This window comes from Thalassophryne amazonica, chromosome 18 (assembly GCF_902500255.1).
Source record: "Thalassophryne amazonica chromosome 18, fThaAma1.1, whole genome shotgun sequence".
Lineage (NCBI taxonomy): Eukaryota > Metazoa > Chordata > Actinopteri > Batrachoidiformes > Batrachoididae > Thalassophryne > Thalassophryne amazonica.
The window spans coordinates 43,718,199-43,731,200 of NC_047120.1; the positions used below are offsets into that span (position 1 = coordinate 43,718,199).

The following is a 13,002-nucleotide window of genomic DNA, read 5'->3' on the forward strand; positions in this document are numbered from 1 at the left end:
TGAGCACACTTCTCATCGGGCAAGTTCACTTGTACATAAAATTATGTATGACTGTGGGCTCAGATACTTAAGGAAATCAATGGCTACAAGTGCTACAGAATATAAGAAAATGGGTGCAAAGTGGGTAAGAACTGGCCAATGGCCAGGGAGGGAAGGCAGCACAATAAAACACTTCTTAGCCAAATGGCAAGAAGAGCAGCTTTTCTTAAATCAGAATTACAATTTTAAGATATGCAACAGCTCAAACTACAACATTTAAGAAAAAAAGAAAACTCACAAACATCAGGAATTCTTGAGGAACACTACGGAGAACATGCAGTTGAGAAAATTGAAGAATTGTGATATTTCAGTCATGTACAGAAAGCAGAGAGGCACTGCATCCATGTACTTCCACCCGTGTCACTGGGTGGTCAACTGCTTATGAAAACTGATATTTTTGCCATTATTTAAACAGACTCACTCACCAGAATAGGTAAATATATGACAACTATTATACACAAATCAATAATTACACCATCTGCATTCAATTTTTCCACATAATTTCATTTTTTAGATTTATATAGATTCCTCACATGCCTTGACAAATTGTACACAGGTGTAGTTCAGTCTTTTTGAGTCCTTTGTTTCCTTAAGCACTGAAACATTCCAATTGGAGACAAAAATGAAGTGATGAAACCGAGCTCCCCAGGAGTCAGTGATGCCGTCCAAGGCTAGATACCTGTAAGACCAAGGATCGCCGTGTTGAAAGACTGGACAATGGGCAGCGCCTATAAGTGTTCCACATCACCTCGAAGGTGTGGACGGTGGAGGGGCTGATGGTCCACCTCATACTGGATTCAGCTGATGTGTTCTGAATGTCTGAAGCAGCTGTCTGCTCAGTCGCCTCTGCTGAATGTGTGCGAGAGAGGCAGTACCCTGTCAGGCAACGGTGTGGCGATGATGATGTTGAGTGATAGGAGCGCTGTGCTGGGCATCCATCCAATGACAGCTAACACAGGGCTACAACTGACAGTGTAGCCTGAACTGTTGCGACATAATCCACCAATGGCTCACTCTCTCTTTTTTTTTGACCTGCTGCTAACATGCTCTGCAGCTTGTGATGGAGGAGAAAAGTGAGAATTCAAATCGGGGCACTGCAGAGCCCCTACAGTGGAAAGATCCATTGGGGAAGGGGGTGATGGCAGCAGTGGTGGTAGGAAGGTAGATAAACTCATGGGTACAACTGAAGAAGCTGTTGGAGGTGTTTTTTTTTTTTTTTTGCCTTTCTTCCTTCCTTGTTTTGCTTTTGTTGGTTGCAGTGATATTTAACTCATCTGGGTCCCTTCACATCCTTGAGCCTCGCTCTTGAAGGATCTATGAGGAAGGAAATAGCAATATTAACAGAGAAACTCCTTTCTTATCACACTGGACTTTCAAGCTTTCATGGTTTATAACTGAAGTGAGTCACGTTGAGTTTACCTTGGCCTTCTCAGTGGGCTCTATGACAATGCCGTTGGTGGAGTTGTTGAGTTCACGGGAAACAACACATAAAAACTCTGCCTGATCTTCATTCCCGTAGTTATATGAGGAGCCAATGCTTATAAGCTGAGAACAAACAGAAATAAAAGGTGACAGTTAATGATTACAAGAAATATAAATGTTCCACAAGGTTTCGATAAGTTGGCACAGCTCAAGGAGAGAAAATGAGGAACTTCTAATACAATACTATATAAGGTAATGGATTTTCTTCCAAACTTTTCTCAAGGTGGCCTCAAGGGTTGAAAAAAATGAAGTGCAACAAAACGTTAATGACTAAGTTGAACACAGTAATAATAATTTGAGTAACATTTGTCTGTCTGTTCCCCTTCTTTTCCGAGGGCCTTTGACTGCCACCAAGCTAGGAACGTAGATTAAAGCCAACCCTGGAAGTGTCCTTAAAGGGTTAGTTTTAGTATAGAGCAAGGTCACTGGGGTCAATGGTTAAAATTTTGATTCCTGTCCCTACACCCCCAATGTAATGTCCACCATACCTGGCACATACAACCCCTAGCAAAAATTATGGAATCAGCGGCCTTGGAGGATGTTCATTCAGTTGTTTAATTTTGTAGAAAAAAAAAAGCAGATCACAGACATGACACAAAACTAAAGTCATTTCAAATGGCAACTTTCTGGCTTTAAGAAACACTATAAGAAATCAGGAAAAACAATTGTGGCAGTCAGTAACGGTTACTTTTTTAGACCAAGCAGAGGGAAAAAAAAAAAATATGGAATCACTCAATTCTGAGGAAAAAAAAAAGTATGGAATCACCCTGTAAATTTTCATCCCCAAAACTAACACATGCATCAAATCAGATCTGCTCGTTAGTCGAATCTAAAAAGGAATGATCACACCTTGGAGACGTGTTGCACCAAGTTGACTGACATGATCATGGCTCCAACACGAGAGATGTCAATTGAGACAAAGGAGAGGATTATCAAACTCTTAAGAGGGTAAATCATCACGAATGTTGCAAAGATGTTGGTTGTTCACAGTCAGCTGTGTCTAAACTCTGGACCAAATACAAACATGGGAAGGTTGTTAAAGGCAACATACTGGTAGACCAATGAAGACATCAAAGCATCAAGACAGAAAACTTAAAGCAATGTGTCTCAAAAATCGAAAATGCACAACAAAACAAATGAGGAACGAATGGAGGAACTGGAGTCAACGTCTGTGACCGAACTGTAAGAAACCTGCTAAAGGAAATGGATTTACATACAGAAAAGCTAAACGAAAGCCATCATTAACACCTAAAAGAAAATAAACAAGGTTACAATGGGCTAAGGAAAAGCAAACCGTGGACTGTGGATGAAAGTCATATTCAGTGATGATATCTCGAATCTGCATTGGGCAAGGTGATGATGCTGGAACATGTAAATTTCCACAGTCATTGATGATATGGGGCTGCATGTCAGGTAAAGGCACTGGGGAGATGGCTGTCATTACATCATCAATAATGCACAAGTTTTCGTTGATATTTTGGACACTTTTCTTATCCCATCAATTGAAAGGATGTTTGGGGATGATGAAATCATTTTTTCAAGATGATAATGCATCTTGCCATAGAGCAAAAACTGTAAAAACATTCCTTGCAAAAAAGACACATAGGGTCAATGTCATGGCCTGCAAATAGTCCGGATCTTAATCCAATTGAAAATCTTTGGAAGTTGAAGAAATGGTCCATGACAAGGCTCCAACCTGCAAAGCCTGATCTGGCAACAGCAATCAGAGAAGTTGGAGCCAGATTGATGAAGAGTACTGTTTGTCACTCATTAAGTCCATGCCTCAGAGACTGCAAGCTGTTATAAAAGCCAGAGGTGGTGCAACAAAAATACTAGTGATGTGTTGGAGCGTTCTTTTGTTTTCATGATTCCATAATTTTTCCTCAGAATTGAGTGATTCCATATTTTTTTTTCCCTCTGCTTGGTCTAAAAAAAGTAACCGTTACTGACTGCCACAATTGTTTTTCCTGATTTCTTATAGTGTTTTCTTAAAGCCAGAAAGTTGCCATTTGAAATGACTTTAGTTTTGTGTCATGTTTGTGATCTGCTTTTTTTCTACAAAATTAAACAACTGAATGAACATCCTCCGAGGCCGGTGATTCCAGAATTTTTGCCAGGGGTTGTATATTCAGGTTGGGTTCTGGAACTACCCAGGCAAGGTCAATCCCTGGGGTCAAAGTCCCAAAGTGTATTTTTACTCCAATTTGCACCAAACTTGGCACACATCTGGGGGTGGGCTTGGAATTGCCCAACACTGTCAAATTTACTAAAGGACAATCACTGGGTCAAAGTCCATGTCTACTTATCCATTTGCTGAACTACTCCTGTCAGGTTGTTTAGCTGATTTCTACCAAATTTGCCACATACATGAAGATTCACTAGGTGCCCTTAAAATTTATTTTGGCAAAGGTCAAGGAATTGATTTCAATCCATTTGGACTAAATGTGGCACACATGTAGGTGGATCTGCCCTGACATCATTTGGGTGAAGATCAAAGTCACTGGAGTCAAATGTCAGCTCACCATAGCCCTTACTGTTTCATGCCCATTGGCACCAATTACTGTACCTAGTAATAATAAACTGCACTGATGCTGCAAGCCCATCTACACCCATCTTAATATTTATTCAGAGATACAATCAACATATAAAGTACAAAACAAGCAGCTGCACCTGTGGCCTTGGTGACCGCCAGACACAATTTCGGAAATTAAATAAATTTGGAAACAAGCTCAGTTCAAGGCATATGTAACTATAAACACTATATGCAAACACACTCCCAATTTCCATGATGCATATAATGATAACATTATTTCCTGCATCCAACCTGGGCATGCCCAGGAGGCCAACAGACATATACAACCCTTGGCAAAAATTAAGGAATCACCGGCCTCGGAGGATGTTCATTCAGTTGTTTAATTTTGTAGAAAAAAAAAAAAAGCAGATCACAGACATGACACACAAACTAAAGTCATTTCAAATGGCAACTTTCTGGCTTTAAGAAACACTATAAGAAATCAGGAAAAACAATTGTGGCAGTCAGTAACGTTACTTTTTAGACCAAGCAGAGGGAAAAAAAAATATGGAATCACTCCAATTCTGAGGAAAAAATTATGGAATCATGAAAAACAAAAGAATGCTCCAACACATCACTAGTATTTTTGTTGCACCACCTCTGGCTTTTATAACAGCTTGCAGTCTCTGAGGCATGGACTTAATGAGTGACAAACAGTACTCTTCATCAATCTGGCTCCAACTTTCTCTGATTGCTGTTGCCAGATCAGCTTTGGGCAGGTTGGAGCCTTGTCATGGACATTTTCTTCAACTTCCACCAAGATTTTCAATTGGATTAAGATCCGGACTATTTGCAGGGCCATGACATTGACCCTATGTGTCCTTTTTGCAAGGAATGTTTTCACAGTTTTTGCTCTATGGCAAGATGCATTATCATCTTGAAAAATGATTTCATCATCCCAAACATCCTTTCAATTGATGGGATAAGAAAAGTGTCCAAAACATCAACGTAAACTTGTGCATTTATTGAGATGTAATGACAGCCATCTCCCAGTGCCTTTAACCTGACATGCAGCCCCATATCATCAATGACTGTGGAAATTTACATGTTCTCTTCAGGCAGTCATCTTTATAAATCTCATTGGAACGGCACCAAACAAAAGTTCCAGCATCATCACCTTGCCCAATGCAGATTCGAGATTCATCACTGAATATGACTTTCATCCAGTCATCCACAGTCCACGATTGCTTTTCCTTAGCCCATTGTAACCTTGTTTTTTTCTGTTTAGGTGTTAATGATGGCTTTCGTTTAGCTTTTCTGTATGTAAATCCCATTTCCTTTAGGAAGTTTCTTACAGTTCGGTCACAGACGTTGACTCCAGTTTCCTCCCATTCCTTCCTCATTTGTTTTGTTGTGCATGTGGACATATTGCTTTAAGTTTTCTGTCTTGACGCTTTGATGTCTTCCTTGGTCTACCAGTATGTTTGCCTTTAACAACCTTCCCATGTTTGTATTTGGTCCAGAGTTTAGACACAGCTGACTGTGAACAACCAACATCTTTTGCAACACTGCGTGATGATTTACTCTCTTAAGAGTTTGATAATCCTTTCCTTTGTTTCAATTGACATCTCTCGTGTTGGAGGTGTTAGTTTTGGGGATGAAAATTTACAGGGTGATTCCATAATTTATTTCTCAGAATTGAGTGAGGCCATATTTGTTTTCCTCTGCTTGGTCTAAAAAAAGTAACCGTTACTGACTGCCACAATTTTTTTTTTCTTGATTTCTTATAGTGTTTCTTAAAGCCAGAAAGTTGCCATTTGAAATGACTTTAGTTTTGTGTCATGTCTGTGATCTGCTTTTTTTCTACAAAATTAAACAACTGAATGAACATCCTCCGAGGACGGTGATTCCATAATTACTGCCAGGGGTTGTACAGTGGTAGGCATAGCTAAAAGTCAGCTTCGATAACCGTTAATCCGCTAACTGAAAAGTTAACTTTTATAAGCTAAACCGATAAACCCCTAAAAAATTTTAGCAAAAGTTACAGCTAAACCTATAACTCAGTATTGACTCCAGTACAATGGCAGCTACTGATAATGAGTAAATTAAAAGGCAATCACAAACAACAATGAACTAGCGCTTCTGTCTAAGATCAGCCTTCTTTCAGCAAGAGACCTTATGACCAGAGAGAAAGGAAGGGGAGAAAAGAAAAAATATTTACACAGCCATACAGTCTTGCAGACATGTCACAGGAGACATGCACAGCAAGGCAGTTTTGACTTATGGTTAAAATATTAAACTAATTCCGGACAGGTCACCTCTGTCGTTTTTACAAAGTGAAAATATCAGCTATATGTTTTAGTTTTAAAGTAATGCACTAATTTTAAAGGTTTGAGCATTTACAGACATACATGCCAAAAGGCACTGTGGGAATATGAGCTTCCTGTCATCAGTGGTTGGTCAGTTTATTTATATGTAAAAACCAACACCCAACTTACTGTAACGTGTGTTGGTTTTTTTTACTAATAAATTTGTATTTGTAAATATGTAATTTTTTCATTTGTAAAAAAAGGGGCAATTTGAAAACTGAACATTCTATTTGTTAAGTGTGATTTAGCAGCATGTATTGTGAATGTGTGGCAATTGGTATTCACACTGCCATGAGCACTGCCATCTACAGGATGGGAGTGTGAATACCAATTGCCACACATTCGCTGTATGTGCTGAATCACACTTAATTTCAGTTTTCAAATTGCCTTTTTTTTTTACAAATGAAAAAAAATTGACATTTACAAGCATGTCTGGAATTTATTTATTTAAAATTTTTAACCATAAGTCAAAACTGCCTTGCTGTGCATGGCTCCTGTGACACGTCTGCAAGACTGTATGGCCGTGAAAATAAATTATCTTTTTTTCTTCCCATTCTTTCTCTCTGGTAGCAGGTCTCCTCTGCTGGCAGAGGATTGAGTTCTACCTCTCATAGCTGTCTGTCTGCTACAAAACATGTAACAGGCAAAAACTAAAATATATGATTTCAGACTTTACAAATGCTTTTAACTGTTAAGCTTTAATCACTATGCCCGCAAAAGCATTTTAGCAGTCTAAAAGTTATCTGAACTAAATTTAACAAAAGTTAATTGGTCTGCTGATGGTTTTCAAAGTTAGCTGAAAAGCTAATCAGCTAACAAAAAAGTTAGCTTTGCTAATTAGTGATGCCCACTGCTGGACATATGGTATATTCCATCAGCAAAACAAATGTTTTATATTCATTATGTCCACTTTGAATTAGGAGATTTACCAGATGAGTCCTTTGGGCAATACAGTGTGGCCAAGGTTTACATACACTATGGCTAAAAACATTTCAAACTTGAATTTTGCACATTTTTTCACGTCTTGCGTTACCAACCTTTTGGTAAGTCCAAAAACCTTCATTGTCTTCAAGCAACTGATCCTTTGCGACTAAAAGGATTCCTAACATTTCTGTAGCAAATAAACTAGAATTATATCTAGAAAAATCTCAAAAATTACACCTTAAATCCATGTTTGAAACAACCAGAGCATAAACTAATCAAACACGCCTTTTTTAAAGCTCCTATTATGTGCACCTGCTCAAACTTCCATCCGTCCGACATGGTTGATACCATCTGTGTGAGTTCCTCCTCTTGGCACTGTAGTACTCGATACACATGCTTCACAGGGCCCTGGGGGACACATCAAATGCATGCATACACACGGTGTCATACTTGGCAAACAAAACATAAATAATGTGCAGACACAACATCTTTTTGTATCTTGCTACTGCAAATAAATTATTTTGGTGACATCTGTACTTTAATAAACCTGATGCACAACTGCTAATTTTATTCCCAAATGATTTTATGTGGTTTACTTGGTTTTAAAATTACCTGAGATGTCCGATTCTCATTGTCCCGTATCCTCTCCTTAACGAGCCTCACCAGTGAAGCAATGTTGTAGAACTCAGCCTCCTCAAGAACACCTGACACAAAATAATTGGCATCACTCCACAGTATACAGCAAGACCCAGACCTTTTATTTTCAAACCTTTGAGTTTTAATTTACAGACTTGAGAATCGGTTGGAATTGGATTGTATTCTCTTGTGTGGATTATGCAAATTACCTTCCTCAGCCAAATTTTTATCCATGATCAGCTTTCCATGTCGAAGGTAATTCAGGACGGGGCCAAAGTATGTGGGGTCCCTGTCAATCAGGTACGCTCCCGTCTCATCCTGTAGGACCACAGCAGATGTTGGGACGTATGAAGAGTGGTTGGTGATTTGAGTAACATTTCATGAATTGAAAGAGTGTAAGAATGTGGAGCTGAATAACACCTAGTAAAAGAAACACAAACCATAAATATGCTGCCATCTAAAGCGTAAGCAGGGCTCTATGAAAATTTAAACCTTTAAAGCTGTACAGTTTTTGGGCTTTTCAAGATTCAATTCATGGAAAGAATTTTCTTTGGCACCACTATAATTTTCTTCCTTAGTATTTAAATAAGGATTCATAATATGACATTGCCAATAGTGCAAATTTTGATCATATCTGTAAACAATGTAGAATTTCAACCCTTGATGGGTAGAAATTCAAGTGATCACCATGACCTAGCAACATCATAGATCACATGGGGCTTCCCCAGAGCTGTGTGAGAGTGGTGGGAAGGGCATGGCCACTGCCAATCAGAGCAAAGAAAGGTAATCAGTTGGCTGTTCGCTTGAACATAGTAAACCAAGATGGTGGAAAAATGCTACGAAACACCTTATTTCTGTATAAATCGAATAGGTTTCTCATATATTGTGTAAATGTTAGCGAAAAATAAACAGTTCTACATCTAAAAATGTTGATTTTGTAGCCAAATAATACCTCTGACATGATTTAGAAGACATTTTACTTATGTTGGAGTGCACACCCAGGGAATACTCATCAAGCAAGTGGGTCAGGTCACAGTGCAGTTCATCTGCACGATGACGTTAGAAGGAAAAGACAGTCACTGTGAAAATCCCCCCAGATAAATATATTCTCTTCATTAAAATATGCTGTAATTTTTCAACATGTTACAAAAATAAACTGACATTATAATGCTTGGATTTCAGTAGAAACTAAATTTAGTCAGTTTTGTGAAATTTGAAGGGCCGTACAGCTTTAAGTGTTACAAAATAACAAAAATAACCATTCACGATTTCCCAGGGACAAAGGTGACATGTACGAGGGCTGTCAATAAAGTATAGGTCCTCTTTAATTTTTTCAAAAACTATATGGATTTCAGTCATATGTTTTTACGTCAGACATGCTTGAACCCTCGTGCGCATGCGTGAGTTTTTCCACGCCTGTCGGTGACGTCATTCGCCTGTGAGCACTCCTTGTGGGAGGAGTCGTCCAGCCCCTCGTCGGAATTCCTTTGTCTGAGAAGTTGCTGAGAGACTGGCGCTTTGTTTGATCAAAATTTTTTCTAAACCTGTGAGACACATCGAAGTGGACATGGTTCGAAAAATTAAGCTGGTTTTCAGTGAAAATTTTAACGGCTGATGAGAGATTTTGAGGTGATACTGTCGCTTTAAGGACTTCCCACGGTGCGAGACGTGGCGCAGCGCTTTCAGGCGCTGTCGTCAGCCTGTTTCAAGCTGAAAACCTCCACATTTCAGGCTCTGTTGATCCAGGACGTCGTGAGAGAACAGAGAAGTTTCAGAAGAATCGGTTTCAGCATTTTATCCGGATATTCCACTGTTAAAGGAGATTTTTTTTAATGAAAGACGTACGGACGGGTCCGCGCGTTGGGACGCAGCCGGCGCGGTGCGGTGGCACAGGAAAAACACCTCCGTGTTGATAACCATTTGTAAAATCCAGGCGGCTTTTGATGGCTTTCAGTGGAGTGAGTATATGAGAAATTGTTTAACAGCTGGAGATGTTCCAACTTGTCCTTAAGGCTTCCAACGGAGGTGTTTTTCCTGTGGCGGAGCGTCGCGGCGGCTGCGAGCCGACGCTGCAATCCGTCCGCACATCTTTCATTAAAAAAATCTCCTTTAACAGTGGAATATCCAGATAAAATGCTGAAACCAACTTCTTCTGAAACTTCTCTGTTCTCTCACGACGTCCTGGATCAATAGAGCCTGAAATGTGGAGGTTTTCAGCTTGAAACAGGCTGACGACGGCGCCTGAGAGCGCTGCGCGACGTCTCGCTCCGTGGGAAGTCCTTAAAGCGACAGTATCACCTCAAAATCTCTCATCAGCCGTTAAAAATTTCACTGAAAACCAGCTTAATTTTTCGAACCGTGTCCACTTCGATGTGTCTCACAGGTTTAGAAAAAATTTTGATCAAACAAAGCGCCAGTCTCTCAGCAACTTCTCAGACAAAGGAATTCCGACGAGGGGCTGGACGACTCCTCCCACAAGGAGTGCTCACAGGCGAATGACGTCACCGACAGGCGTGGAAAAACTCACGCATGCGCAACGAGGGTTCAAGCATGTCTGACGTAAAAACATATGAATGACATCCATATAGTTTTTGAAAAAAATAAAAAGGACCTATACTTTATTGACAGACCTCGTATATGCCTTCAGTCAATGATATGCAGCCAGTCCACTCATCAGCATTCTGTACACAATGAAAATGATCCACCAAGATAAAAAAATTATAATTAAAAAAAAGGGATTGTGCCTGTTTATAAGCACTACGAGAGTTTGATAACACCCGCCCTGAATTCAAATCCATGTCACACGCCGCCGATACATGTGATGTAATGAAGCTTAATTTGAGGAGTGGTGCGATTTTTCGCAGGGTGAAGCGAGGCATTGAAATATAGAGTTAAACTTGTCTAATTAATACCTGCAAATGCACAGAGGGTGACCTACAAATATTCCTTGATTTGCACACATGGTTTGTGATCTACAAACACAAATTTCCAATTTGTAACTTGTGTGTTGGTTTTTACAAATGTGCATTTGCAAATATATAATTTTTTCATTTGCAAAACTGAAAATTCTGTTTGTGAAGTGTGATTCAGCATCTGTGGATGACCAATAACATTCATCGCTTTGCTCAGTTAAGTAATTTTGAGAAGTTCTTACCGCACAACTGCACACAGATCCACAAACAAATCCCTCACGACTCACCCAAAGCAACATTGTCAACACCTGAGATGAAATTCTATATCTCAATTCTGGCCTTTATAACTGGCAAGGAATAAAAACAACAAATCCTCAAATTTCTCAAGCTGAAAATACTTTGATTTGTTAGCTTAATAAATAACTACACCAGGGGTGGCCAAGTTCGGTCCTCGAGAGCCACCTTCCTGATACTCTTAGTTGTCTCCCTGCTCCAACACACCTGAATCCAATGAGACTCATTAGCAGACTTTTAATGAGCCTTTCATTGGATTCAGGTGTGTTGGAACAGGAAGACTAAGAGTATCAGGAAGGTGGCTCTCGAGGACCGAACTTGGCCACCCCTGAACTACACACTAAAAAATTGAGTAACAAGACCAAAGGCTGTGTCTCAATTTAGGGGCTGCATTCTATGAAGATCTGGCCTTCTGAGACGGTGGAGGGCAAATCATCTGCTCTGAAATGAAATGGTCTAGCCCACAGACCATTTTGCTATTGTGTCATTAGCTTATCCTGCCCCTACCCCTGTCACCTAGCAGCTTTGACAACTGGATGCAATGAGCTAGCATAGTGGGCAAAACCCATAGGTTGATAATCATTTTAAAAAGTTATTTATACTTGGTTTATAAATATTAATCGTTTTAAATGGTACATATGGAGCCTCAATTTGTCTTAAAAAATACCCAATAATTTTGTGTTGGGGGAGTGCAAAATGACGCTTGGGACTGTTTGGGCTGCGAAGGATACACCTGTTGTATCCATTGTTTTTGGAGGAAAGGCAGCGGCATTTGTCGGTCACGCCACTACAATGCATGCGGTTGACAACTGCAGCCTTCAAAGGATGCAACCCCTGAATTGAAGCACAGCCTGTGTCATACAGAGAGCAGATCTACTCAATGTGCACATCTCACCGAACAGGAAGGAGTCCATATAAGGGCTTATGTGACATATGTCACGGGAGTCTAACACAAAATGCTTCAGGCCTAAATTTTTGACTGTAGCTGTGGTGTTTCTACATGTGACTTTGACCAACTTTAGCAGGAAACTCCAGCCACTGTAAAATGTAGATGGAAATATCTTTTAAATGGAGCATATGGAAATTACCTTTTCGTATGTGCTTTGCGTTTTCTTTTTTATAATTTGCACAAGTCATTATGAGGAAAAGCTACAAAATCAAACTGAGCCCACTGCGAGCATGCACTCACTTTGTCAGAGTCCAAATCCGGATCTTCTTGACACAACCGGTACAGGAAAGACTTGGGGTCCCTACACAAGGTTTGTTTTGTTGTGATGAAGTACGTCCCCCCGACGTTAAGGCGAACCCAGCGGGATCCCGGCTTGTCGGCCGGTTCGGACGGGGAGCTGGGGCTGCTTTTAGCCGTGAAGCCGAACACAGATCGGCCGGTGCTGCTGCCCGGCACACCGGGACCGGATCCGCTGCTCCGCGGCGGAACCAAGAGAGTGGGCGAAGCCAGACGCACGGATCCCCGAACATCACGGTGCTCTGACTGCTCTATGGTGACGCTCGGCTCCACGACGTGCAGTTCAGCCATGTTTTCCTCGTCTAAAAACTGCCCGATTAGCTAACGGAAATAAAATGTAAACACAATCAGGCGATTTTTCTCCGACGCGGAGCCTGGCATTAGGGCGTCGCTGCCAACACTCGACTCTCTCAGCCACTAATACCAAACACTAAAACACAAGTATGACTACAGATATCTGTACGATGTTAGCTTCGTCGCATTTTATCGTTTCCCAGCGAAATAAATTGATCATTTCTGTCAATCCTTAATCAGAAAAAGTCAATCCTTCCGGGTTGCAACGTGATTACTGTTTATTTCCGCTGTCAT

General features: G+C 40.4%; 1 protein-coding gene across 1 annotated transcript; it reads right to left on the bottom strand.

The window, feature by feature from the left end:
- Positions 1–590: 590 nt before the first annotated feature.
- kctd2 (potassium channel tetramerization domain containing 2) lies at positions 591–13,002 on the bottom strand. The gene is made up of 6 exons (XM_034193223.1): positions 12,358–13,002; positions 8,172–8,280; positions 7,939–8,030; positions 7,639–7,734; positions 1,459–1,584; positions 591–1,353 (listed from the first exon to the last, which is right to left on the bottom strand). Exons 1-6 carry the CDS (start codon positions 12,703–12,705, stop codon positions 1,324–1,326), a joined length of 801 nt encoding a protein of 266 aa, XP_034049114.1. The 5' UTR covers positions 12,706–13,002; the 3' UTR covers positions 591–1,323.

Bases quoted from the DNA above. Each gene is read 5' to 3' on its own strand.
- kctd2 (XM_034193223.1), bottom strand. From the start codon at position 12,705: ATGGCTGAACTGCACGTCGTGGAGCCGAGCGTCACCATAGAGCAGTCA. The intron at 7,735-7,938 runs GTAATTTTAAAA...TGTGTCCCCCAG, and splicing joins ATGAGAATCGGACATCTCAG to GGCCCTGTGAAGCATGTGTA. The intron at 1,354-1,458 runs GTAAACTCAACG...CCTTCCTCATAG, and splicing joins AGCCCACTGAGAAGGCCAAG to ATCCTTCAAGAGCGAGGCTC.